The 27924-nt window shown below is 39.4% G+C and overlaps 2 protein-coding genes across 4 annotated transcripts in view; one reads left to right on the top strand and one right to left on the bottom strand.

The window, feature by feature from the left end:
• RB1 (RB transcriptional corepressor 1) overlaps positions 1-27924 on the bottom strand; it is a 71455-nt gene that overhangs the window by 14440 nt on the left and 29091 nt on the right. The window contains exon 18 of one of the 2 annotated variants that reach the window (XM_064408780.1): positions 26741-26809. The exons of the other annotated variant lie outside the window; for it this stretch is intronic. Within the exon in view, the coding sequence (XP_064264850.1) occupies positions 26756-26809 (54 nt within the window). The 3' untranslated portion in view covers positions 26741-26755. Of the gene's footprint in view, positions 1-26740; positions 26810-27924 lie in introns of those variants that run through there. 2 annotated transcript variants of the gene reach the window in all.
• Positions 12922-16515, top strand: LPAR6 (lysophosphatidic acid receptor 6). Of its 2 annotated transcripts, none has more exons than XM_064408778.1 (2): positions 12922-13206; positions 13326-16515. In XM_064408778.1, the coding sequence occupies exon 2, from the start codon at positions 13571-13573 to the stop codon at positions 14591-14593; it is 1023 nt and encodes a 340-aa protein (XP_064264848.1). In that variant the 5' UTR covers positions 12922-13206; positions 13326-13570; the 3' UTR covers positions 14594-16515. The 2 variants fall into 2 exon arrangements, with proteins under 2 accessions (XP_064264848.1, XP_064264846.1); XM_064408776.1 differs by having other exon boundaries at positions 12922-13252.

The raw sequence follows: 27924 nt of genomic DNA, 5'->3' as shown, positions 1-27924 counted from the left end.
TCTTACACTGGAGAGCAAAATAGCACTCAAGCACTTACTTTCTTCAGAGGAACTTCTAGGTCACAAAATGCCTATCTTGGTAAAGACAACTTATTTACATAATTACTATTGTAACAATAAAATTGTCATAGCATTGCCTCACATTTTCTATCAGTTTCATTTACACAGTCCCAGTCCCCAGAAAAACAATTAAGAGCAGTTCTGGGAAATATTTTCACAAGCACAAGTGCAAAGATGACAATGAAGTGTCTCTGAGACTTTCGGTTAAAGCCCATGATTCAGTTTCAAGTTTAGTGCTCTTTCCAAATTCTCATTAGCTGGACACATTTAGGTACAATGTACAATAAACAATCCTCTTAACAACCTAAAAACAGTAAGTGTGCCAAGAAACTTTGTAGACAGTGGTTTTTGAAAGAACAGGAGAATATTTTTTAGCAATGTAACCAAGGAGTCCACCAATTACAGACTGAGCAAAAGAAGATATAACAGATAACCTGCAGAGGATGTGACCAAGCGTCATACACAGAAAGAGCAATTCCCCAGAAAAGATAATACTAGCTAGGGGTTTTTACATGTCTTCAAACCATTAAGAGCAGACTGCTTGTGATATTTAAAAGAAAAAAAAGGACTGTAAATATCTTGCATTGTACTTCATATAATCTAGAAAGGAAAAATGGCACAAAATGAAGTTCCAAAAACAACATGCCATGTTTTGTAAGAAAACATGCCAACATGAGCATGAAAACCATTTTATGTCATGCATTTATCAACCAAATCTGGAAAACATTTCCATATGAAGAAAATTACACATGACAAAGAAGAAAAACCTGAAGCTGTAACAAAACTATCCACATCACAACATTCTGGGCAGAAACCCACCCTCTGAGAAGAGTTCTGATCTCAATTTAAGCCAATACTTGCAGGACTATCAAGATGAGATATCTCAAGCTCAGTTGTCTATACCCTGGTATGAGCTCAAGGCAGACAAGACCTGGCAGCCACCCTGCTGTGCCTGACTTTTGAAGCAGAAGCATATGCAGAGATTCTGAGTGCTCAGTTGGCAGAATTTAAGATGATATTTCCAATTAAGCACTTCTGCCTTACAAGCAGTTATTTAACAGTCAAAATTCAGCATAACAGAGATAAGGAAGACTGCACTGGAAATCAAATTAACAAGAGAATGTTAACAAAGGTGTTGGGCTTTTATTTAGAGTTCATTAAAAAACAAAATAAAAACAAAACATTTTTCCCAAACTGAAAATAAATAATTGAATTTTGACAATGTGATACAAAATAGTATAAAAATCACTAGAAATACCCTGAACTTTTCAATAACTTGTCTTATCAGACCTGAAAAAAAAACTGGGAAAGCACTGGTACCTATATATTTTTTTATGTTACACATGTTTCATACTCACTTTTTAGTAATTGTATACATCTATTATTTTGTCAATTACTAAGTGTTTTTCCACTCTGCTTTCTCTCAAAGAGTTGCAGCTGATTCTGACGCAGATCACAGAATGAGTTTGGGTTGGAAGGGATCTTAAAGGTCATCTAGGGGTCCAATCCCCTGCCATGGGCAGGGACACCTTCCACTAGACCAGGTTTCTCAGAGCCCCATCCAGCCTGACCTTGAACACTTCCAGGGATGGGATATTCACAGAATCTCTGAGCAACCTGTGCCAGTGTCTCCCACCCTTACAGTAAAGAATTTCCAACTAATATCTAATCTAAACCCAACCTCTTTCAGTTCAAAGCCACTTCCCTTGTCCTGTCACTACAACCCTTGTTAAAAGGGATAAAAGATACTACAGAGCTTTCTACTAAAAAAAAAAAAAAAGAAAGAAAAAGTATTGATCTCCTTACCACCCCAGCTTTTTTCTGGTGTTTCCTTCATGTCTCACCACTAACCTCAAGGGTAATTTCACTGATCTACAGCATTAGATGGCTTCCATAACTACAAACCATAAATTTGTATAACCATAGGAGAAACAATGCAAGAATTACTATGTCAGCAGAATTACTAGGTCAGCATTACCTTTGCATAGATCTGAAGCAGACAAACAACTGTAACTATTATTATCAAATGTAAGAGTATCCTTTAGTAAATAATAGCAGTCAGAAGTATCTTACTAAAATATGGAATAGTTGGAATATTCTTATACATGGAATATACATGAAGTTATTCTAGGATCCTTAAAAAGAAGACTAAATAAACCTTAAAACAATGCAATATACCAACTTTACTTTTTTTGTAATGTAGCTAAACTGGCAAAGAAGGGCTAAACCAATAAAAAGGTGCAAAAAAATCTAAACAATTTATCTAAGGTCTAAGCAAGCGTGTGGATGTGGTAAATGCAGACCACACTTGGACCACATCTACATCTGCAAGAAGTTTGAGCTCACATTTTTGCAAACTAGGCCAGTACTATTTTTCAGAAAGTAATGTAAGACATGATATTCAGTGCCTTTTCTCATGGCCACACTAGACTCTTTTACGAAGACTAATCAGTGATGGCCAGCTCAGGCTCTGGAAAACACACTGGAAGGTTCAACATTTCCCCCTCGGGTATTTAGAGCAAAATTATGTGGGATATTAGAGAACCACAGAATGGTTAAGGTTGAAAGGGAACACAGTGGGGCATCTGGTCCAACCTCCCTACTCCAGCAGGGTGTTTAATGCCCATTGCATTTCCATTTGGATGCATTCACAGGGATCTAGGAAAACAACATTTATCTTCTTCAAGGTTTAAAATCTACAGCTACAAAATATAAAGATCGTATTTAGTTGGGTTTTTTCCAAAACACCACAAACCAGATCCACCACCCCCCTTCACATTTGAGCAGCATCAATGCAGAAACCTCCCCTGTAGCACAGGAAACCTTTGTGCTACACATGTATGCAGTGAAGGACCCACAATCAGCATCCCACCTGCAGCCCCTTCGCCCACCCACTGCAGAGCCTGAAGCCAGAACTTGGGTTGGAGGCTTTGTGCAGGACCTGTGAGGGCAACCAGTTACCTCAGAGAGGCTCTACAAAAGCCATGTTGAGAAGTACACACCCAGCTGGGGACTAAAAAGCTAAATCTTGCCAAGACACAGGCATCTGGGTCTCAATTTTGGGGGCAAAGCTAATGAGGAAGCCAAGCCTCCTTTTAAAATAACATTTCAAAAGAAAGGATTTGAAAAACTGACAAGACTTTTGATGCCCGCTTTTTTTTTTGTGCTCAGATTCTCCTGAGCAGGGGGTGGATTTAAAATCAAGAAAATTTAATGGCCTCTGCTCTCTCCTTCCTCTGTGCAATGCGTGCTCCTTTTAATTATATGACCTTTGCATATAATTAAAAACTGCACCATGTACATAGAAAAAACTTATGTGACTCTTCCTGAAGCAATAAATCAATGACATTAGGCAATACATGAAGAGTCAATACACATCAATAAAGCAGTAAAACTGACTTAGGTGATAAGGTGCACTCAATTACTAAATGATCAAAACATGCTTCCCCAATGTCATTAAACTACAAATATCCTGCTAGAAAACACAAATGACAAATGTGAAATCCTTCAATAACAATGTGCTTTTCTATCAAAGGTCTGCATTTTTATTGTTAGAAATTCTTGGTCATTTTTAAACAAAGCAAAACCCAAGTTCAATGTTTCTGAGGCAACCAGTATGCTTTGCATCCTAATTTGAGATAATTCAAGTCTTTTAATCCTAGTTTTTTCCCTAAAATTTAAGGAAAGCTTAATCAGCTTCTTTAAACTTTTATTTCAGTCAGCCTTTTTGAAGAAATTTCATTGAAACATATTCCTGCAGATGTTTTCCTTGCCAATGTTTTCCAACAAAAGCATTTTGAACTCTCTCTGCTAGTACTACCAATCTGGTCGTAGCATCTCTTTTAAAGCAGTGTTTTAAAAGGCATCATATACTCATTTTAAGTCTTGATCACTTTATGAACTGTCATTGTGCATGACCCAAAGTATTTCAGCTCTGTTTCACTGAAGTTACAAACAACCACATCGAACTTGTTACTGTCTACTTCCTGTGGAGTAAGCAGATGCAGGAAGGCTGTGATGACTGGGAACATATCCTCTCCTTACAAGGGATTTTAAAGTGCTGAGCTTATACAAACCACCCCCTCCAAATGTTTCCGTTTAACTCTCAAGCTCCAGAGTGTGTAAAGGTCTCACATTATGTAGACAATAATGCAATTCCAAATTCTGTTGAATTTTACAGCTTCTCATATTTGCTCTAGAAAAAACAAACCTGAACCAAGCTCAGCCATTTCTCCCAAACTTGCCTCTCACATAATTTCACATGAGATTAAGAAGTCATAACTCTCATAGCTCTAGGTTGCATTTCAATCAGGATAACCTGCTGCCTCAGAAAGTATAAAGAATAAAAGGAAGACTTAAAAACACAAGGTGACCTGGAGATTTCACCACATTGCTTCTGGTAAAGAAATAGATATTTCACACTGACTTAGGTATATCTGGGCATCTATACATACACCTGATATTTCAGAGAGAGATGAACAAAGAACACTTGGAAACAGCTGCCAAATTTAAAGGAGTTATTTTGATTTGAATGCACTTTTACTCTGCTATCATTACTTTCACTGTAAGGAAAATGCTTTTGGTCAGTGTGGGATCTGTTATGGGCAGCTCCACTGCTTTCACCACAAACATACTGGTGTCAAACTCATATAGAAACTAAAACCCAAAGTGAGGCCACAAGCACAGCAGAACAGCAGTCAGAAGCCTTACATATACATGACTTGTTAAGAAAAGCTCATACAAGGCACATCAACTAAGACATTCCAATCCAGTAGGAATTCTGATATGTAGACTTCTTTATTTCTTTATTGAGTTCTTTATTTGTCATTCAGTGGGAATTTTCTATAGCTACTCTGAATCACAGAAACCAATGGCTGAGCTACAGAAAAAACAAAACAGGTTTTATAATTTACTTCCAAGGAAATAAGAGGCTGCAAATTCATGCATTCTGAGGTTAGATCCAGAAATGACAACCTCAACCTGAATGCATCTCAGGACTGACTACCTATTTTGTCCATTTTATAACTGTAGGTGATATGAGGTACCTGCAGTATATTTATTTTTCTGTGACTTTCTAACTTTTTAGACTGGTTGGCCTGAGACAATGAAAATAAAAGCCAATACCAAGAGTGAAGACAATTGGTCCAAAGCATCCAACACCCTTAAGTCAGTAAAAAAACTTACAGCATCTTCAATGCACTCGGATATTTACCTAGAAAGCTGTCATCCTTTATAACCCCATCAATCTTATGTAAGAAAGCATGACTATGCATACCATGTCTGCATTACTGCTCATTTTTATCCTACTTTGTGGAAAAATCAATTAGGCATACATGGCTCTCTTTTGATACATTATAAACATCATCATTCCAAACAGCTTACACGAAAATAAATTACAGGGTAGTAGACCAAGAGCACAGATCTCACTCTTGAGTTTAGCTGAGGCTTTTAAACCTCACACTGCCAAACACTAGGCTAAAGTCTGGCCAAGAGTCTAAACAATACAGATTTGAAAGCCTCCAAGCTGAACATTGCCACAACACTTCCAGGACTGTTTCACCACTGCCTTAAATCAGTTCCAGCATGATGGTGCTTTGCCAAGTTACACATCCGCACTTCGTGCCTCATCCCTTGCTTTAGCATTAGCACAGCTACGACTGCAAATTATGTATTTGTTAGGATTAGTTTTAAACCAAATAGCTGTCCTCATCTGCTGACTGCATATGTACACACAGCACAAAGGAAGAAGCAGAGAGGCTTAAATGGACAGCAGCAGGATTACTTTGAGCAACAGCCCACATTTAAACTGTTTAAATCAACCATAAAAAACTGTATCAGAACCCAAGGAGTTCAGGAAGTACAGAGAAAGTTAAGGGAGTATTTGTGATCAGAAGTAGGATCCTTCCACAACAAGAGGTACCTCATACCAACTAAACCACCACGGACAGCTGAAGAAGTGTTGGCAAAACCCAGAGACTCGAGCAAAGGGTGTGCAGGACATTGTAGGCTGTACAACACTACCTGGAGCTTCCTCTACCACCTTCACTGGAGGAGCAAAATACTATTGCAAGGATATCTCACCAGGAACTGCAGCACAAAGCTTCTGTTCTCAGTGTAGTGCCTTCTTCTGAGGCTAAATACTTTATCACAAAATCATAGAATGGTTTGGGTTAAAAAGGTCTTTAAAGATCATCTAGTTCCAAAACACTCACAGAGGCAGGGACACCTTTGCCTAGACCAGGTGGCTTAAAGCCCCATCCCCCCATGGGCTTGAATGCTTCCACAGATGGAGCACCTTTCTTTCAGAGAACCCACTCCCTTGCAGCAAAGGATAAGAATCCCTCAAAACAAGAGCACTTGCTCAGGGCATGAGATGTGGGTTCCAGCCTTCCCTCTCCTGCCAGGGTCAAACTAATGTCTCCCAGAAAAACACCTTGCCACTTTCAGAAAGCCTATTAACAGAGATTCAGTGAAAATGGATCATTTATGTTTTGTATTTGAGAAATCATTTCTCCAAGATTGCAGCAGAAAAAAATTTAATTATCACATAGGAAGTGTGACCTTTGTCCATCTTCCAAAATTTTGACATTTCCTTTCTTATGTTCTAGGTATTAGCTGATTGCCACACTGAAAAAGCAACTGCTAAATGTGGTCAACAGTGCAGTAAAATGGTTCATAAAGTACCAAACTGGTGCCATAAAACTTCAGGATACGGGCTGGAAGGAAAGAGAAGTTGTAAGGGAAAGTCAGCTGAAGTATTTGTAATTGCTGTTTACCAGTACTAATGATATGCTAAATAATCATTTAAGTGATCTTATCACGCAGAATTTAAAGAGGTTATTTGCTGACTTACACATTTAGAAAGTAATAGTTCTTCACATTAATCAAGCCCAAGTTCTGCTTTTTGGCAGCAGTCTTCCCCTGACAAGCATTTTCATGTCAGTATTTATCTAAACTAATTAGCTTACCAGCTTGAATAATTCTTATGAAACTTTTCTTCCCCCTTTAACTTCTTATGTTCCGGTTTTGTGAAGGAAACCAAATTAATGTCATGGGGCTTTGGTTTTTTTAAACAATATGAACTCACACAGATCTTATGGAATGACTATGGCAAACTCTTTCAATAACTTAATAATGTTATACTTTATAAAAAGCATTATAGGAATGTGACTGTGGGCTTCCTGCTGCCTCTGACAAATAGAGGTTAAAATCCTCTGTATACAAAGTCAGAGGCCTCCATTTGGCCAAAACTGAAAGAGGCTGTAAGCACTGGATGCAGTATTTGCAAGTAATTTGGCATGAAAATAATCATGTGTTCAAGAACTAGTGCAGTAACACCAGTAATCCTGACACAGAACCAGACTACCTTAATCCTGCCCAAAGAACAGATGGTGGGCAAGACCTTACACTAAAGATACCAAAAAATAGTAAGCAATTGCTTTAGAACAACACAAATTACAGATGTTCTTCTACAAGTTCTGTTACCCTGACCACTTCACCCCCTGTGCTTGAAAGAGTTTCCAAAATAACGTAAGAGGCTTCTTATTTCCTATAATTTTTAATGTTTGCTTACTATAGCAAGTGATTTTTAAATTTATTTTAGGTTTTCTTAAAACAGTCATGTTCTGCACTTGAAAAGTATTTTGAGTAAAAAAAAATTAGCCATGAAACATCTGGCAAATTTCTGCTAACTCAGACTTTGAATTCTTAATCCTGGGACTTAGAAAGTATAAGAATGAGTAGAGCCAGAACTTGCCACAGTGTTTGGGAAAGGCATTTAACTTATTTCCTGCATCTACAGCAGACAGAAATTTCAAGTATTGATGTTATTTCAATCACGTTTGCAGAGTAACTGAAAAACCACTTTTTTAAGTTAGAAAAAAATGCAAATGAAAGTTTAGGAACTCAGGTATTTTGTTCTAGTTAAGGCATTTCTCTTCCTACCTGACATTTCAGAGATTCCTTTCATTCTATTCCTATCCACTGAAAATCATGCTGTAAAGATTGTTTACAGTATTTTTTCCATTTTCCTTCCCTCTGAAGAAGGTCAACATCCACTTTTCAAGCTTTTAATCTCTATGATCCCTTCCTTCGCTGTCTAGTCCATTCCTTTTAAACCAATCAATCCCTAGATAAAATCTCAAAAAGATTTCATGTTATCTAACCTCTACTGACCTACCATGAGATGAACTAGACTTACACCATCTACGCAAGAGCAGAGGGGGAAAAGAAAGTACTCTAGCAGCCTAAAAACTCATACAGAAGGAGAGAAATTGTTTCCTCTATCTACAAGCAGGAGAGGAGCATTTGTGTCTCTTGTAAAGGAAACTGAAACAATTTCAAAGAGGGAAGAGAAGCATTTCAAATGCGTGAGAAGAAAGAAGTCTGGAATTTTATCCTGATCTTCCTTTTCCCTTTTTAAGTAATTACACAACCAACTTTTACTTGTAATTTGTGATTACATATGCGTTAAGCTAACAGGTTTCCTGACATGGAGGAGCCTTTAACAGCCACTGCAACAGCTGGAAGGGATTAGGCTGGCTAGATAAAAATACTCTGTTCATCCTAAATTTTATAATGCTCATTTGAAGACCTGCTTGCCACCAACACAAAAAAGGGAAATTTTCAGTGCCATAACAGCTTCATTCTATCTGCATAGGTGGAGACCACCACTGCATTTTAAGGTGGCAGTGAGCCACTTCTCAGAAGCAGAGTGACTTCAGAGTGGCTGAGCAGGCAGCCCCAAAAGACAGCTGAGAAGGTCAAAATACTCAGTCCTGCTTCCTCTATACCTATTTTTCCAGAGACTTATGGAGGTGAAACAAATGAAGTCTCTTAATGGATCCTTTTGCTTGGCTGGAAATTAATCTAAAAATACAAACTTTTAATGTCTATATTTTTGTCACATTCAGTAGCCACTGTAGTTATCTCAAGATGATATTTAACAGAGAGTTCTCCAGCCAAGGGCTTCAAACTGTAGCAATCAAGAGAGTCTCACATACCAGTGTGGAAGTGAATGAGCTCTTATGGGGAGGGAAGCTTGAGGACCAAGTCATAGAAAACTTTGCCAGGACTGGAACAGAAAATCTGTGGCACAGCCAAAAAGATTTCCTGGCTCTCAGCCCTGCTTCTCAACCATAACAAATTCCTTCCAGCACATACAAAAGTTCAAAGAGAAACTCCAGTAAATAGACCAAAAAAAAGCTAAAATCCATTAAAATAACTAGATAAATAACAAGACTTAGGTCAAAGAAAATGTTATCGTGCCAGGGCTTGTCTTCCCTGCACCAGACAGCACAAGTTCTTCTGCATAAGACTGCTTAACCCAAGTGAGAACAAATGCCTGTACCACGACACAGGTGTGCCCCTAAAAGCAGTAACAGCAGCTACTGAATAATGGTCTTACACAGACCACTTTGTGCACCTGACAACCCTCACTTAACAGTGCATACTCTGGCTTGGAAATACTGTAAGAATTTATCACAATGCTATTGGAGTTGAAGTTGCTTTTTCCCACCTCTAAAAAACTTTCAGTATTAGCATCGGCACAGACTGAATGCAGACCATTTCAAATGCATTTCACCTTTGACCACAACTTTGGTTTAATTCCAGCTCTGAAGGTGAGGGTATCACCAGAGGAACACACAACACTGGTCAGCACAACTCCAAAAGCTTGGAAAGCCTTCCAAGCAAGTATTTGGTTTATAAAACAAGTATTTATTTGTTTTATTTCAGTGAAATGGTTTTTTCCACTCGACTTCTGAATTTAAGGGATCCTGCCCTCTGTGTCCTAAATGACAGCAAGTAATCAACTCTGTGGCATCTTGGGAGGAAGGAACAGTGTCCTACAGCCACTCTCCTAGGACACTTCTAAGGTTATAAGCACTTTTCCTTCTAAAACCCTGTGGTGGAGCAGGCTTGCCACAAAAATCCAAAATTGCTTAAACAGGTATCTAAACTCAGAAAAGCAGAGTTATGTGGTAACTGCCTGAAGCAGTGCAAAAAACTTGCTGGCTGCTGAAGTGAGAGACGATTTCAAACATCTCATCAGCTCCTGGCTTTAAGGAGCCCATTCCTACTCTGCCTTTGGTGCCTTTTCAAGAGCCACAGGAAGCCTGTTGATGGAAATGCAAGCTTTACTCATATAGCACTAGCAACAAATGACAGGTCCTAACTCATTCCCATCCCTGATGCAGAAAGGCAGACAGACTCACATATGCATTTCCCTGCAGCAACAGCATTGTTTCCTTTGGACACAAAAAACCCCTCAGTGTACAAGGCCCGCCCTGCAGCTGCTTCCTCCTGCCTACCCCCTCCTTCCCATCCTAAAGGAAAACAGCCTGTGGTGAAGGAGTATAAACAAGGCCATTACCCTGTCAATTCTTCCACAACTGTTAAATTTCTTAAAATTTAATGGGTTGGGGGCTACTAAAATCTTTTCTGAACCTGTCAGCACAAAGCCCAACATCTTCAAACATGATCCAACAAAAGGAGAAAGCAAAATGAGGCTTCCCCCTTGCTCATGCTGGAGCCTGGCCAGAAGGAAAGCCAGTCCTGATTCCCAGCTGTTCCCAGCACACTAACACAGGTTCTTCAGCTTGGATAAGCTCACAAATTAAAACACTGCTTGGTAATAATCAGCTACATCTAAATTAAGCAAGTGGATATACAATTTGCCTTTGCCATTCACACTTTTACACTAAGACGACTCAGCCTGCCTGCTCAGTGGTAACTCTCCTTGCTGAAACAAGAAGGGAAGGAAAAACCTGTCAATTCAGGGGTTTCACGTTGTCATCTGCAGGTGGAGAAACCCTGCAGCTGAATGCTGTTTCTGGACATACACAAATATCACTTAGGTCATCAATTAGTGCAAAGTGCATGTACTGTACTGCACTAGAAGGGTTTAGGGGCAACAGAGCCCTAATGACAACATAACCATACACATAAAGCCCTAAAATAGGCTCTGAGTACTATCCATGCTTGTAACAGGAGCAACAACAAGGAGCCACAGCAAGGCAGGAGCTCTGACAGAGCAAAGGCTGAGGATGCACCTTCACAGCTGCTTTAAAGCACATTTACAGTGGTAAAACAGACCAGACATCCCACCCTGCTTCTGTGCACCCACACCTTTGTCAAAATGCCAAATCAAGTTCTAATCAGTGAGATGCACACTCATTGCCATTAGTTTCTCTCCCTAACATGAATTATTGCTCGAGGCTTTGACCTGTGACACCAAATTTCTGTGCTGCGGGGATTTTCATTCCAGTAACTGAGCCTGCCCCACAGAGCCTTCATGTGCAAACAAAGTTGGAGCAGTAAAACTGAGCAGAGCTCCTGTGACCTGAAGCAGAACATTTGCAGGAAAACCCTTCTTTTACCATGCAAGGTTGCCAGGAACAGAAACAAAATTTAGGATGTGATGACTGCTTCTGTGAGAAAAGCCAGGAAAACCTTTATGCTAAGGTACATGTTAAGTTGGACATGAGAGACTCTGCCAAGCTCGCATTTTCATTTTTGACTGACTTAGATGTCCAGGATGCACTGTGCTTTACATTTAAGCGTGGATTTCAATAGTCAGAAAGGTTTCTTGTGGTTATAGCCTATTGAAGTTAAACTCCTTGATTTCACCTCAAAATCAAGGTGAAAGTTTCACAGAAGACTAAAAAGAAAACTTGAAATAAAATAAGCAAGACCCACTTTTGCATGTTTCTGAATTTCGTCTGACATACCTTATGCTAAGAAACTGTGCCAAAATCCTGTGAAGCGCTATTATTTACTCTCCTTCACAGCAGACTAGAAAGGCTTTGCCCAGAGCCTTGCTTAGGTACAACTGATTAAAATACAGTTCAAAAGAACCATGCCACCCAGCCAGATATGAAGAGCTTTGTTATTCTAAGACGTAGAAATAGACTGGGTTTGATGCCAGAAGTGAGTCTACCCAAGTTGTTGTTTAATAAATGAGTCTGTCTAAACTGAGATTTATCTCATATCTGCCCCTAAAGGCAGTAAGAGCTGCTTTTTTTAAATATTTACTTAACAATGCAATTAGTTACAACATGTTTTTGTTTCAATTATTAGTGACTAATGGGAGTATTTTGTGCATATGTGGTAACTGTCGCCCTTGAAATTACCAGAACCAATTGCACAGTACACTATATGCATTTTGCTATATTAATTCTGTGTTCAAGAAAATGCTTTCTTTATCACAACATTTCAAAAAAACACTGGAGTAATTTTTTTTTTTTTAAAGAACCACCTTTTTGATTAGAAATAAAGCTTGGGGTGTGCCTTCGAATATGGAACAAGTTTTTAAAAATTCTCTCCTCCCACTGCAACACATCTCAGTCCTGTGAATCTCCAAGAGCAACCCTCTCTTTTTCAGTAATTATTTAGTGCAATTATTTAATTACCTATCAATGTTACTTTGTCCCTCTTGAGGATTGTACTGGTGTATTGGGGGAATTTAGAACCACTCAGCTGATTTCTGGTGATTAATGTGTTCTCTATTAAAAGCAAAGCTATTAACAAAAGGCACAATGTCAGTTCAATCCTATATAAAATCCCACAATTACTGCTATTGCCAAACAAAAATAGGAACTTAAGGGCATGAGAGTTTAGATGTTAGACTGTAAAGTCTCATCATAACTAAAGAGAAAGGTTTCCAGACCCCAGCAACACTGACAAAGGACCTCTCAGGGAGCATGGAAAGAGTTAAGAAGCAGCTGCAGCACTCTACAAGCTACATCTGCAAGGTACAGCAGAGACAGGGGAAGGCAAACAAACCAAACTGAAACCATTCTTCCGCGCCCAGCCTCTTCTTCCTGTGATGTCATGCTACAAATTGCCCGGGTGCTCTGCTCTGCTCTCCAGAAGGAGCTGGGCTGGCAAGAGCTGCCGAGGGCTGCGGGCTGCAGGAACAAACACGCTCTGGAATTCAGTTCTGCCCTGGCAGGCAGCTGCCTTCTGCTTCTGCCTCCCGCCCCATGGGGCCGGCCAGCCAGCCGACAAACTTGTTGCATAGAAAGAAGGGAGAGGGGGAAATGCAAGTGCCGACACTTCGCAGCGTCCAGGAAATCGTTTCCTAAAGCACACTCTCCCAGTACATTCGGATGGACAAGGCTTTGCCGGCACAATCTGCAGCCAAGAGTAAGGCAGAACCTTACAGAACCTACAATGGCTTCATGGAATCGAGGTGGGAAATGCAACTAAGCAAGCTTTGGGGTGACCTCATCTGCCACAAATGATGCATTTTCTGACTTTTGCAGACTGGCTACGTGATTACAAATAGCACTCGGCAGAGAAGAGAGACTTCCTGGTGATTTCTGCTGGAGATGTACTCCCCTGCCACAGAGCTCACCTTCCTTCCCTGAAGCTTCCCAGCATAACAAACTTGCCAAAGCACACCATTCAAATACATCTGACCTGCCAATTCTTCTGGAATTTCAAAAAAGTTGCAATAAAAATACCAGAGAAGACGCCAAATCACGGGAATTTTTAACATACCATTATAATGGTAAGCTCCAATTGTTCCACTGAGGACTCCTTTAAATATACTTTGTACGGGTGTATCTTTAGCATGGTGTTTGTTCTCGGCCTCATAGCGAACTGTGTAGCGATCTACATTTTCACTTGTACTTTGAAAGTGCGAAACGAGACTACCACTTACATGCTTAATTTAGCCATATCAGATCTGCTTTTCGTGTTTACATTACCCTTCAGGATTTATTACTTTGTAACCAGAAACTGGCCATTTGGAGATATTCTCTGCAAGATTTCTGTCACCCTCTTTTACACAAATATGTACGGGAGCATTTTGTTTCTGACTTGCATCAGCGTGGATCGCTTTTTAGCTATAGTACACCCCTTCCGATCCAAGACTCTCCGGACCAAACGGAATGCAAAGATTGTCTGTGTTGCAGTATGGATAACTGTGCTAGCAGGCAGCACACCAGCAAGCTTTTTCCAGTCCACAAACCGCAGGAACAATACGGAACAAAGGACGTGCTTTGAAAACTTTTCAGAGGACACGTGGAAAACCTACCTATCCCGGATTGTTATCTTCATTGAAACCGTTGGGTTTTTTATCCCGCTCATCCTGAACGTGACCTGCTCCACCATGGTCCTACGGACCTTGAATAAACCGCTTACATTAAGCCGGAATAAAGTAAGCAAGAAAAAGGTACTCAAAATGATTTTTGTCCATTTGGTGATATTCTGCTTCTGCTTTGTGCCTTACAACATTACCTTAATACTTTACTCCCTTATGAGAACACAGACCTGGGTCAATTGCTCAGTGGTGACTGCAGTCAGGACTATGTACCCCATAACTCTGTGCATCGCTGTCTCAAACTGCTGTTTTGACCCCATTGTCTATTACTTCACATCAGATACCATTCAAAATTCCATAAAAAAGAACCGGTCCACCAGACCACGGGATGTCAGATTCTCTGAAAGGCCAGTTTCAGAAAGCTTCATTCAACACAGCCTTCAGACCATAAAAATGAAAATATTTGACAGTGACTCTACAATATAAACTATATTAAAAGACTATTGGGACTAAACTGGAATTAGAAGCCTGCACATTTCTTCAGCTGTGGACATATATTCATATATGTAAAGGCTGTGCTTCCTTCACATCTGGAAAGTTTATTACAAGGCTGTAAAAGTGTTAAGCATAATAGCACACAGAAAAAATGTCTTAAAAATCTATGTCAAAGGTTTGTTCTGACAGATTGTATGTTAGAAATGAACTTTTGAGTTTAGAGGTTAACCAAAGTCCAAGGACTGTTTCTCAAGTCAAACACAAATGAAAAAGTAGGTTGTTTTCCTTGCCGAAGTTAAAACAGTTGCTCAATTTAATAATGGTATCAGTTACTGAGGATGGGGGTGAAGCTACCTGCTCCATACTGCAGGAAAACTGCCCCATATTATCATATCACTTCAGCTACCGTGTCTTCCCCAGTTTCCTCTTGCTTCTCTTACTCCTCCCCTACTGTCTTTTTCCCTGCACTTTCCTTCTTAGGGACCATTACGTTCACAGGAGGCTTCAATCAGTGGGTTACAAGAACTTTGTTTCTCCCAGCTTTATCTGATAAAAATACATGCTCTCTCCACATGCCTGGCCCCCATAAAGCAATTACGTCTCCTGGTAGTTTAGAGCATTTGGAATTGTCTCAGACAAACTGGTTTTTCTTCTCACCTCTCTCTTAGAAGTCTGTGTGATTAAAACAAAGTAACCTGTGATGACTGAAGTTAATGCTCTAGGTACAGCACCACTTTATTAAACACTTTTGTGAGGAGTTCTTAAACTCAGCATGACTTTTGAGGAAAATAACATCCTCTGAGTAAGTTAATTTGATCTCAAAGTACAGTTTCTTGGTAAAACAAGACCTTTTCTAACTAGAAATAAACATGCGCATCAAGCTGATTATTTCTTCCAGGAAAATATTTGGTGTCCCATAAAGAAATTCAAGATGCTGTAATTTTGGAGTTCAACTTCCTCTCCATTTTTGTGTCCTACAAATCATTTTAACATGAGCATTCAAAACTTCATATTCTATTTTCTTTCAAACTTTTAAAAGTATAAAAATAAAGTACGTGGGACTACATGCTGGCAAAATTAATCAAGACACTTGGAAAAGTCAGCAACATGTAAAAGGAGAAATCTACATCTATTACTGTTACAGACAGGAATACATAGACAAAACTGCTTTAAAACATCCTGTTATATATGTTTTCCAGCTACTAGAACACTGTGTACATTTTCCTCAGAAATAATTTAACATCACTGTAAAATAAAATAAAATTTAAAAGGTAAAATAAGTGTTGTTTTTTCCTCCCCAAAAACAATGGAGTCAAGAATAAGAACTGAGTCTAAACAAATTTGCACTTAAGATTTAAGGCAGTCAGCTGCAACACACGCACAGCACTGAGACATTCTGCACCAAGGCTGCACCTCCTTCATAGAAAAGTGAATCAATGTAGGAAAAAATGTATATTGAGCCATCAAACTATATGATACGTTGTTATCTGAATGAATTTATTTCCCTATGCAAAGCTTCTGTTTAACTGTTACAAATCAACCATACATTGCCTCCTACTACTGGGAAACTGAGTTACTCAATGACTGCTAGGAGCTAGTGTTGATTGAATCTTAAATTTAACAGCATTTTCAATCTTTAGCCACATAATTTATGAAAGGAAAATTCATATAGTATGGGCTTAAGCTACAAAGATAGCATATATATAAAGGTCTGCATGACATCTGAAATAAACAATTGTCTTTGCTGGGAATCCTAAACTCTTCTGATTAATCTCCAACTTCAAAAAAGTGCACAAAACTCTTGGCATGAGTAGAAATACTCTGTTTTCCATATGCCAATGACAAATCCAAAGTCCAAAACCAGGTAAGCATCTCTAAAGTCTCAATGCCTCCCTCTCTGATTCCCTTTAAGAAGTGTGAGACAAAAGCCCCTAATGCCACTGCTGGGCTGTGTTTCCAGGGTACTACTCCCCTGAGCTTGTCATAGTTGTTACTCAATTGAGTGACAACTTGTTCAGCAACACCCCTCTGCCTTACAGCAGTGAGCACCCCAGAGCCTCACCCTGATAAACAGAACCTACTCTTTCTGAGATTAAAAAACTGCAGAGGAAGAAAAAACCCCATCACTGACTTAAAAGCAGAACAAGCAGACAAAGCCACATATATGAGTACTTCCCCTTTACACCAAACTTTCCTTGGTATATTACCTCAAGTAGTCTGCAGAAGCACAGTAGCTCTGCTTTGCACTCACTCTCCAGGGCAGCAGCTCCTGCATTTTGGAACAGCACAGAGCCACACAGTACAACAGCTTTCTGATCAGTTAATAGCTCGATGTTCAGAAGCTATCTGAGGAAACTTTGTTTATTATTAAACCTTTTCACTTTTTCACAGGTGAAAAAAAAAACCCACAACAAATATCTTAACAAAAACCCCAATACGGTCAAAAGACATCATCTGTTATGCTGAGAATCAGACCATTACTTGAAAAATTCCTGATCTGACTGATTCAGAAGAGAGGGAGTAAAACTGTACCTCCCACATCAAGGTGATATAAAGACAGGGTACCAGATATTCAGGACTGGATGAGGTTTTCTCTGCCTTTTCTGGTTCTGCAACAAGATTATCCTGGAGATCTGTGGACGGAGCAATGCTTTCACTGGTGCATTCCTCAACAGATGCACTCCCTCTCTCTGCTCTTGGCTTTGATACCAACTCTTCTGTCTCTCTGGTAAGGTCTTATGACAAAATTTAAATGTAAAATCTAGATAAGAAGTTACATTCCTAAGTCATGCCAAGACATTTCAAAGAAAAAAAGGCTTACATTGTCAGAGCTCATGAGGATCTGAATGTGTTGCAACCGGTACTTCCTAAAAGTGCATTATTTTTACTCATATGCCTACCCAGGGAGAGCTAGGAGTTTAGTTTTACAACCAAAACTTTAAAAATTGTTCTTTGTAGTGTGGTTTCTTCATCTACAGAGTGCAGAAAATGCACACTTCCTATAAAAATAAAAGCAGAGCAAATTTAATTGAGTCCAAGCATGTTTTACATCTAAAGGCAGGTAGATATTGATAACTAGTAAATTAACTAGCAGTTTTAAAAGACAAGAAAAAAAACTGGCTATAAACACCTTAAACTTACTTCAACATATCATTACTTCAAAATCAAAATGTGTCCTATTTTATACTTTCTGTATTCAGATTGAAGTTTTAATTGCCAGGCAATTTTTTTCACCTCAGTACACAACTATTTTACACTTAAAGAAATACCAATACCAAGTCAAATATGTCTTTATATTTTTCATCTAAAAGTGTGTAAAAAGAACTCTATACAAAATACTTCAGGCAGGTAAGGAATCCTTAAATGAAATCAACCTCCAAGCTTTGGTTTCTTAAGGATGTAACCTCAGTCACAGAAATGCAAAAATTGAAAAAGAGCTCTTGAGACCAGGTAAAAGATAAGAATAGCTGATCAGACCCCAAACATGCAGCTAATCTACAATCCTGACTCCAACAGCAGACAAGGCTGGATGCCTGGGGAACAAGATAACAGTAGGAGAAGCACACAAGGCTTTCTCAAGTGCTGTCCCACTTCATCAATCATATCTCAGGATTTTCTGGGTCAGATATATTTGTGAGTTCAGGAAAAACTTTTCTTCTGTGAGCTTCTTCTGCCTTCCTGTAAATGTGTGTAAAGTTTTTAATGTTCACGTTAGTAAAAAGTTCACATTGTGTGTGTGCATAGGGGGAACAAAACTAAGAAACCCAAACACCCTTTTGTTTCAAATTTACTAGTTTCATTAGTGCCCCTCTTGTTTCTTTGGAAAGAGGCAGGGAGCACTAGACTGTCATTCAACCTTTCCATATCACTCCTGATCCAACAGTCTTGCATCATCTCTTGCAAATGATAAAGAGATTCTCACTTGCAATTTCAAGCACCATCATAACCAAAGATGAGACTTCTAAAATTACACAAAGAACTAAGCTAAAATTAGAGAACCCAGTGAGGTTCACTTTGAGACTGGTAATTTTGAAAATCCCACCTGAGCACAGTATCCTCTAGCCTTATTTATTCTTTCAAATTATTTTCTAAGAGTTTTATCCATGAAAAGCAATTTGTTCATATTTTTCCAGCAGTAAATGTAATATTACAAGGTTCTTGCATCGAGGCAGACCTGTGAATCCTGACAAGTTCCCTTTTTTACTAATTATCATAATTTAGACCTCAGGGCTTCTGGCATTTGAGCACCACTGACAAAATGAAAGATGATACATTTCAAAAGCTAAGGGAAAATGTAAATCAGAATGATTCTAAATCTAGAAAGCAGAAGTGCCTGGGCTGCATTTGTTATCCAATATTGAAAGCATTGTATAAACATAACTATCACTGCATTAGCACATTCACAGAACATACTCAATAGGGTTCATTTCAGATGAGCCAAATTCAGAAAGCCAAGCTTGCAAAGTCCAACACTTTTGCAAGAAGCTGCATGGAGAAGTTTTCCTTTCATAATTCTGGTCTGATATTGAAGCCTTTCACATATATCACCTCACCCCCATCCAGTTCCTGTCATACAGCTGCTCGTAAGACAGCTCTTCCCGTAAGAAAACTGAACTTACTACAAAATTAAAACAAACAAAAAGAACCTCACGCATTTTCTGGTCTTTTATAAAACCTACCATATTGTTGGAAAACTAGAAATTACAGAGCTCAGAATTTAGATTTTAAATAACTCTTTTTTTCTACTTAAGAAGCAGTCTGCCCACCCTAGTTCTATCAGAACTAAAAGCTGTCCAGCAACAAGAAGGGGTAAATTTTCTGTAGTTTAAACCTGACGATCAAACCACAAGCAACGACAAAGGAAGGCCGCTAGAAAGAAGCTCTTTTATGATGAGATAAAAAGAATATTTTTGCACACACATAGCTTTAATATTTCCCCTAACTCTATCTTTTTTAAACAGCGAGTTCCTGCCTTAAAGAAAAAAATCCTTAAATAACAATGTTAGCAACAGAAGGCACCCAAAATTAATGCATCCATCTTGTGAATCATATTAACTCTACCTCATATGAAAACAACTTTGGCTAGGTTAACTCTACTTTTCAGAAGAATTCTGCAAATCCTGCTGCTTTATGCAAGGAAGTCAATTGGAAAACTTTATTAAGTACATAGCAAAACATGGGAAAAAATGAGAATACTGACAGTGAAGCAAGTACCAAAATATCTACCTTTTCAGCCTAACAAAAAATGTTTCATCAACGAAATCAAATCCGAAAACTGCTGGCCTACTTATTTCACACTTCTTACATGTGAAAGAAAGTTTACCACATACACTGCATGTTATTGTATTTCACGCACTCCCCTGGGTGGCAAATGAAAAAAAAAAAAAAAAAATCAGTACCAACTGCTGTCCAGATAAGATCTGTGAGTTCCTCCAGCTGCTGGAAGGTGCAACAGGCACACAGAGAGCGTGCCAAGCACGGGCTCTGGTGTGGGCAGGGTGACTCCCAAAGGGAAAGCACAGGGTGCTGGCAGTCCAGGAATGAACCCGAGCCAAGCTCAGACCAGGCAGAGTCTACGTGGGTGAGCCTCCAGCCGCTGCTCAGGAGAGCACCAAGGATGCAGCTGCAGAGGCTCCACACTCGGCTGTACCACAGGCACTCACCAGCCTGCACCTTCCCCATCCTGACAGGCAAACCCAACCCAAAGGAAAAGCTTCCACCAAACCTAGAGGGATTATCTTTCGGGAGGGTTGAACACTATGCTCAACAGCTGTGAACAGGGGCATCCACATTCCCCACAAGAGCTTTTATTACTGCAAAGTTACTAAAAGATAATGATACAAACACATAACAGAAGTACTATGTATTTATACAGTATAAAAGCAGGCACAAAAGCACTTACTTGGCCTGTGAAAAAGCAACTCAAACCCCATGCTTTTATGCATGCAATAACTTTAAAAAGTGCAGCAAGAAAAGAAACAAAAACATCTTGCAATAATATATAATTTGACAGTTTGACATGATACTAGTATCACCTTAAGAGCTTGAAAATTGAGCACACAGCTAGGAAAAAAACCCAAACCTCCACATTAGAATGTTTGTTTGGCACCCCCTTTGCTTCTTAACATAAAAAAGTTTTACCTTCCATAGAAAAGTTAGCAAGAGTGAGTCAAATGACACAGCAGTAAGGAAAGAAAGAGTAATAAAACGTTGTGACAACTATTCAGGATTTTGGCTCAGATAAAATAAGCCAGACCAAAACAAAAACAAAACCAACCAACAACAACAAAACTCCCAAAACCAAACCAAAACTTCCTTTCATTAATTTTACCAGTTTCACTACAGAGATTCCTAAAACTACAAAGCTGGAGAGCATAGTGCCATCCAAGGAAGGAGCAACAGGGATACAAGTCACAGAACTTAACCCAAGCTTTATTTACTTTGGTATTTAGGGAGACAGTTACATCAAATTTGCCATAAGTCAGCAAGATTTTACAAAACTGAAGAACTGCCAAGATACCACCCTGAATTCTAATACATTTTTCCCTCATGGAAAACCTTTAAACATTCCTATAAAGTATTTACAATGAGATATAGCAGTGTTGCAGGATGAAAAGCTGAAGTTCAAACTACCTAGAAACACAGTAGGACTAAAATCAAATTCCTACAGCTGAGATATGACCACCAAAATATTGAACAGTATTAAAAATAAACTTTAAAAAAATTTTAAAATCCCAACAACTTGAAAAGCAAGGATTGCTAGAAAACTATTTCACTATTCCTTGTTACTTATAATCAGCCAACTTGAAAGAAAAACAGATTAAAGAAAAGTCTCTCATGTTAATGCAGACTTATTTCTGTGACTAAATCTGTACTTAGTACTGGTGTACAGGCAAGATATCTTTATGGTGCACCAAGAGAGCTGGCAGCTCCACTGAGAACAGCCTGTAAGTCCCAGCTGTAAATCTATAACCAGAGCAATCCTGACACAGCCTGGGTACTTGACCTCCACGTGAAAACACAACAGCAACTACAAGCAAGATACAGCACAAGCAGCCACCTAAAGCAAACCAGGGCATAATTACACAACCTCCTCTTGCTAATCTCCCTTTCATGCTTTAAGGAAGGGGGAAACACAGTTATGAAAAGTAGAATTGAGCATATGACTTCCTTCTACTAACCTTAACAGACAAAACTATAAATCTAGTTTAGGTCTGTCATTGAGACAGATGACAGTGGAAAGTGAATAATTCTATTGTAAAATACCTGTTTAAAATAGACAGAATGAACTGCTTCCTGGAAATAAAGATCTGTCTCAAGTGCAGAGGACACCTAAATATCTAAGTTATAGAAGTAGGACTCATTCTCTTAATTAGAGAAAGTCTATACCTTAAAGCACTAGGAAAAAATTTAACATTCTTAATCAAGAATGGCATCTAAATGTCACAGAATGAAAACTCTGCATATTTGCTGTGTCTTAGGTAATCCCTTTGGTCGTGTTTGTACTTGAAGCAAGAGCATCTTAAGGGTTGGGCTGCCTTGGTATACCTACAAGAGATAAACCTGTTAACACTGCTAACATAACCAAAATCCTCCAGTCCTAGTGAGTGCTTTATGCACTTTGTGAGTGCCTACCAAGAAGTGAACACTGTCAACACAGACAAAAGCAGGAAACAGAGGACCTCAGCTTTAAATGTTCTGGCTTCTCTTCCAGTAGCCTGGAGGATTTGCTCAAATGGTAACACCCAAGCATGAATAACAGCTTGAGTCATCCTCACGATAAATAGGAGTGGCAGGGAAGATTTTCAAAGTGATGGGAGAGACAGTGAAGACTATAATTCGCTATTCTTCCTGGTTTTTCAATTTGCCTTTAGCTGTTAAGGCAGATAAAAGTTTCAACCCTCAAAAAGCACAGCATGGTTTTCATGAAAGGAAACTCTTCAGGAGTACTAGAAAGGCAAGCATTTATTAAAGAGTGTGTGTATATATATATAGCTAAAATAAAAAAGCATATAAACATAAATATATTCATATATTTTTATTACACCATGTGCTATTTTCACAAATACCCAAAAAGCAATCATCTTATACACTCCTAAAACTGTGCCCTGTATGATAAAGACAAAATCATAGAAGGTTTTCCAGCCACAGCTGTGACAACTGAAATGTCATAACCTTAAAAAATTCGCAGCAGAATCAGTAAAAGCCTTCAGCACTATCACGCCGAGGAGCAGTGGTGGTCGTGACCTCTCTCATCCCACATGCTTCTGGAACACGCTCATGATGCAAGCACAAATATATTTAGTATGTACAGACATACTAAAAAAAAAGCCTCAAATATGTTCTCAGTTCCTTTCTGGAGGTTAAAGCTGCATACTCCTAATGTAACTTTGTCAAAAGGAGCATGGTGAGCACATGACAAGCCATCCTTTAGTGACCCTTAGCATGTTTTGTCCCCCGCAAGAAAAACCCTAGAAAATTCCATATTACAAATCATTGCCCATTTCAACTTCCAAGCTGAGAAGGATACTAGGTGCCTAAAATCCAGAAGCCCACAAGACATGAGTGATGTCTGCATGAGCAGTCTGAGGCCTGCAGTTCCTGAGGTGCCTATCTCTACACTGGTGAAGCTCCCTCGGTAGATTGCATCCTGCCAGTGAGCATGCTTGCGGATGCTGTCCTTCCACTGTCCCTCAGCGCTTTTTTTGTGCCTAAGGCTGTCCCCCATTCATAAATTTGGTACTCCTGTATCTGAGGGGAGGCAGATATTAGCAGGCACGGAAGGAGTACGCCTGACACAGACTAGCTTTCCCGAGAGAAGCCAGCTGCTGTGCAGAAACAGGCAGGAGTCGTGCAGCCCAGAGGGAAGCCGGCGCAGGAACGCGTGACTCATTTGCCAGCGCTGGAGCCGCTCGCGGTCGAACCCGCGACTGCTTCTGGGGTTGGCAGCACAACGAGCCACAGCCTGTCCTGAGGCCTCGTGGGCAAGTGGCAAAGCACAGCTTGCACCCACATAACTACACATTCTCCACTGCTAATCCATACCAGCAGCTGAAAATAGTCCCTGAGCTGCATCATGCCCCAGATCTTGCCTAGGCATTGTCCCGAGGAGAGCTGACAAATGCCAGAACAGGCCAGGGAACACATTACCAAGGAAACATCCCTGATGACTCTGGGGCAATACTTAACCCAAACTATTGTCCCTTTGAGGCCAGTAGTACAAACTCAGCCCCAAATACCCAGCCCTTGCTGTCTGGCCTTATTTGTCTGCCTATCAAAAAGATTTTAGATTCATTCTTTTAACACAACAGTAAACCACTTAACCAGCAACCTAATGTATCAAATGTTAACAGTGTGACCATTCCTACTTCTTCCTGATCTAAAAGGAATCACTTAAGATGTCAAACCAAAAGAGGATTTTAAACTGCATGTAGACACCTCCCTTCAGAGAAACCGTAGGACTTCAGACACAGCTAACAGAAATCCCTACTGAGACGGATTCAACCCACAAGAAAATGTATTAATTCCCCTTCCTAGATGCTTACCCTCACAAGGAGCACAGAAACCTAATTTGAAATTGTACATCCAAGGAAACAGGCACTAAACATTTGAGAACAGTGAACTCCACAATAACTGTGTCCTTATACAATCAAAGACCAGGAGGTTGCATAGCTAAGCCTGTACTATTCCAAAGCACTAAGAAGCACTTGCTCACCTGTAACTGTTCACAGCTTTACCCTGACCTGGATTTGTCTAACGCTTTTTATGCAAATCTTAAACATTTTTTTTTTTTCCTTAATGCATGATCAAAGTAGGTCTGCTGTTATTCCAGCTCAGCAGGTTCACCATATTAGTGCAATACTATATTCTTTGGGAATACATGGTTTTGAGCACGAAGGCACTCTGCTGCAGTGAGCTGCATAATTTAAAACCAACAGAAGTCTTTGGTGTGGGATGAGGTATTTAAGTATAAACACTGACTACACAATTAGTTGACAAATACTTATTGCAAACATCGAGCTATGTTAAATCAACGCTGCGTGATAAAACAATACTGCAGATTTCATTGTAAATGTTGAATTGACAATAGAAACCACAGAAAAGAAGAAGCTACAAAAGGAGAAGCATTATGGAGCACAGTTTAGGCAATGCTACATGAAAGGTTATAAATAAAGCAAAGCACACTTGTCTACTTTTACTCATTTTAACCATTAAGAGAAGTAACTTCATGAAGCCATGTTTTTCTTACATCAGTCATTAAAACTCCAAAATATACTACAACTCCAAATCACAACATATATCAATACTGGTGTTCCTCCCTCCTCATAAAAATTAAACCACTAATTAGGACAGTACATATTAAAAAGCAGTACAACCAAAGAAGGCTATAGTGTTAAAAGCTGCAGTGCGATGCACTGCTTTAGTTTCACATCTGTTTGTCATTCACACAAAAATAAACATGAAAACCACAGCTGAAGTTACCAGACCAAAGCAGGCTGGAAATCGAATTCCCTTTAGCCTGCCACAACGAATCCTCACTTTCTGTTCTGAGCTGTTGGAGGGTTGCAGGTGATGCAGCTGACCCTCATCCCTGTTAACAGCAAGAGCTACCACATAACCTTTCCAAATTCCAGTCCTAAGAGAAATACTGCTTGGAATACTCCTCACATGGAGGAGCTAACAAGGTAACAGAACACTATGGTCTGCAGAGCTAACCAGGAGAGTGTGGAGTGCTTCTGTCTCTAACTTGCTTTACCTTCCGACAAGGCTGCAGTTGGCCTGCAGCTCCAGTGCAGAAGAAGACGACCCTTTCACTACCCCAACTCTGTATTTGTGAGGGGGCATTTGCAAGGAGCACATTCTCTAAGCAGCAGCATGAAAAACACAGTACACCTTGCTTGTACCTCCTCATTCAGAGCATGCGAGCAGAATGGAAGCTGAGAGGCAAGGAAATACAGCTGGACTGCTTTTCAGATACAACAAATATACTCCATTGGCATCTACCTCCTTGAATGGCAAAACCAAGAACACCCCACAGGTATTTCACTCAAAACAGATTGAAAACTGAGAGACTTTGTGTTTGATTTGCTTGCCTGAAAACCTGTCCTTCCTTGTTTATTCCTAACAAACTTTAGCAAACAGCAACAATACTTCAGTCAAAGACGTGACAGGGCTTTCTGCAAGGGCAATTCAGATATTCTGGAATTTGTTCACATAATCTTCATTTGAGATATTCAAAACAATTACTTTTTCGGGTGGCCACAAGGGAGGTCAAATTGACAGAATTATCTCAAAGGCTGAGCATGAACTCCCAGGCTGGCAGGTAACAAGCTATCCCTTCCATAGGAGACAGATTTTAACTATGAAAGGGTTTAAATCATATTTCAAGAAGAATGATAAAAATTAAATAAAGGCTATTCAGCATATTTGAGTCTAAAGTAATTTCAGTTCCCTTTAAAGTTACGAAATCAAAATAGTGCTCAAAATCTGTGAGCACAAATTCAAAGTAAAGAATATTGTACAGTGTACTTCTATTTCGCAAATAAAAATTATGCAGCATTATTAATATATTCTAAACTTATTGCCACATAATCTTCATCTGGAAGCATCATAACCTCACTGGTAAATATTTGAGTGGTTAAATAGGAGTTCTCCTCTCAGGGTTCGATAAAGATTTAAGAAAAAAGCAGTACTTTTCACATGATTTAGTCAGTATGTACTTGCCCCTTTTTAAAATCAAGAATTATCGAGAAGAACTTTCAACTGCTTTCCACCCTTTATTTTGTCTAGCTATGATTTTTTCTTTTTGTTGTTAAAAGAAAGGATGACCTAGAAAAGTTTCATTTCCTTCCTAAAGCACAGATGACTAAATCAGCTAGCTATGCAAAAGCCATAAACATAGTCACAATGAGTAGCTAAGGAGTAATATATTATCTTCAGTAAAAAACAGAATCTTTTACATTCACTTGATGCAGCTTCCCAAGTCAGGTAAAGGTCAGATGCATTTGAGACTTTTTTTTCACAGAAATTATACAAGGCATTTTTCCTCACAAAAGCTCTGTGACAAGTAAAACTGCAATAAATTCCAGCTATTTGGTATTAAATTGCTCAATCCTTTTAAATCTCTCATCGAAGTCTTCCTTTCTAAACCAGTCAGGAGAATGAGCAATGACTGAAGCAGACAAGCCTTGTAATGAAAGTCACTACCTGGGAGGGTGGAAGACACAAGAACTAAACAAAAATAGACAGCAAGTAAGTGGGGAAATCAAAGTTGCATTTAGCAAATATTTGTAAATAAATGTTTCTCAGAAGTTTATATTCTTATTTCCTAAGCTAGATGTTTTTGGCTTTTTTTTTGCATAAGCTTTACTCATTCCACGCTTTTCTTCTTCATTTTAACTTTTTTTTGGGAAAAAAAACCTATTAAAAAAACCCCAAAAAATAAAACCACTCTCTAACCATATGAGAACACTTGAACTTTCTCGAGATTCCATCTGTCTTGGACTGTTTACAATTTTAACCTAAAGAAACTACTTATGGTGAGACATTCTTTAGAAGTAAGAAGGCATCTGGCTTTTCTCTACTCCTCTATCAAGTGTTTGGAGGTTCAGAGGTATTTACTGGTAGGAACTACACTTCTCTAATTGCCTGCCCATTCTTGAGGGAATTGCTAATTAAGCAGACACTTGCAAACCTTGTACACCATTGCATGGAGACAATATCCAGATAAGGAATTGCAGAAGAATACAGTAAACCATTCCTTTGTTCACCAGCTAAGCCTTTCTGGATACCACAACAGCATCCTGAGTCAGCTAAGTATTTTCTCCTGTTTCTAATAAGTTAAACTTTTCAGGCAAAACCAGCCGACATTCACATGTGAGGAAGGAGTGGATTTTCTGCACTAGAGGACTCTTGGCTTTACATTTCTAGGTGGGGCTTTGGGTCCCTTGCTACAGTGACCCAAAGACTGAGCAAGACATTTTGGCACAGATAATATTTCATTACTCCTCCTCCTCTCCTGAGCACTCTGCCATTTACAGCTCACAGCCCTTCCTCCCCTCGTGGGCAGCCAGAGCAGGCAATGGAGGCCAGCACAGAATCTTGGGGTGCCTGTCCTGGCTGCCACAGCTGCCCTCAGCTTTTGAGGGAAACCTGCTGTGCCCTCTGGTGCCAAGGGTCCAACAATAGGAGGCACTCACTGTCTGGAGCCTGGGGAGACCCAGACCAGGTGATATGGAGATAAGTGAAGCAGCAGAGCCCCTGGATACTTGTCATGCACATTTCTTTTCATCCCCTCTACTGGGCTTCACTCCACATCCTTC

This window comes from Passer domesticus, chromosome 2 (assembly GCF_036417665.1).
Source record: "Passer domesticus isolate bPasDom1 chromosome 2, bPasDom1.hap1, whole genome shotgun sequence".
NCBI lineage: Eukaryota > Metazoa > Chordata > Aves > Passeriformes > Passeridae > Passer > Passer domesticus.
Note: the sequence above shows the minus strand (reverse complement) of the source record. Positions and strands in the feature narration are given on the sequence as shown.

What these genes read in the sequence shown, in the direction of transcription:
- LPAR6 (XM_064408778.1), top strand. Translation starts at nt 13,571, where the DNA reads ATGGTAAGCTCCAATTGTTCCACTGAGGACTCCTTTAAATATACTTTG.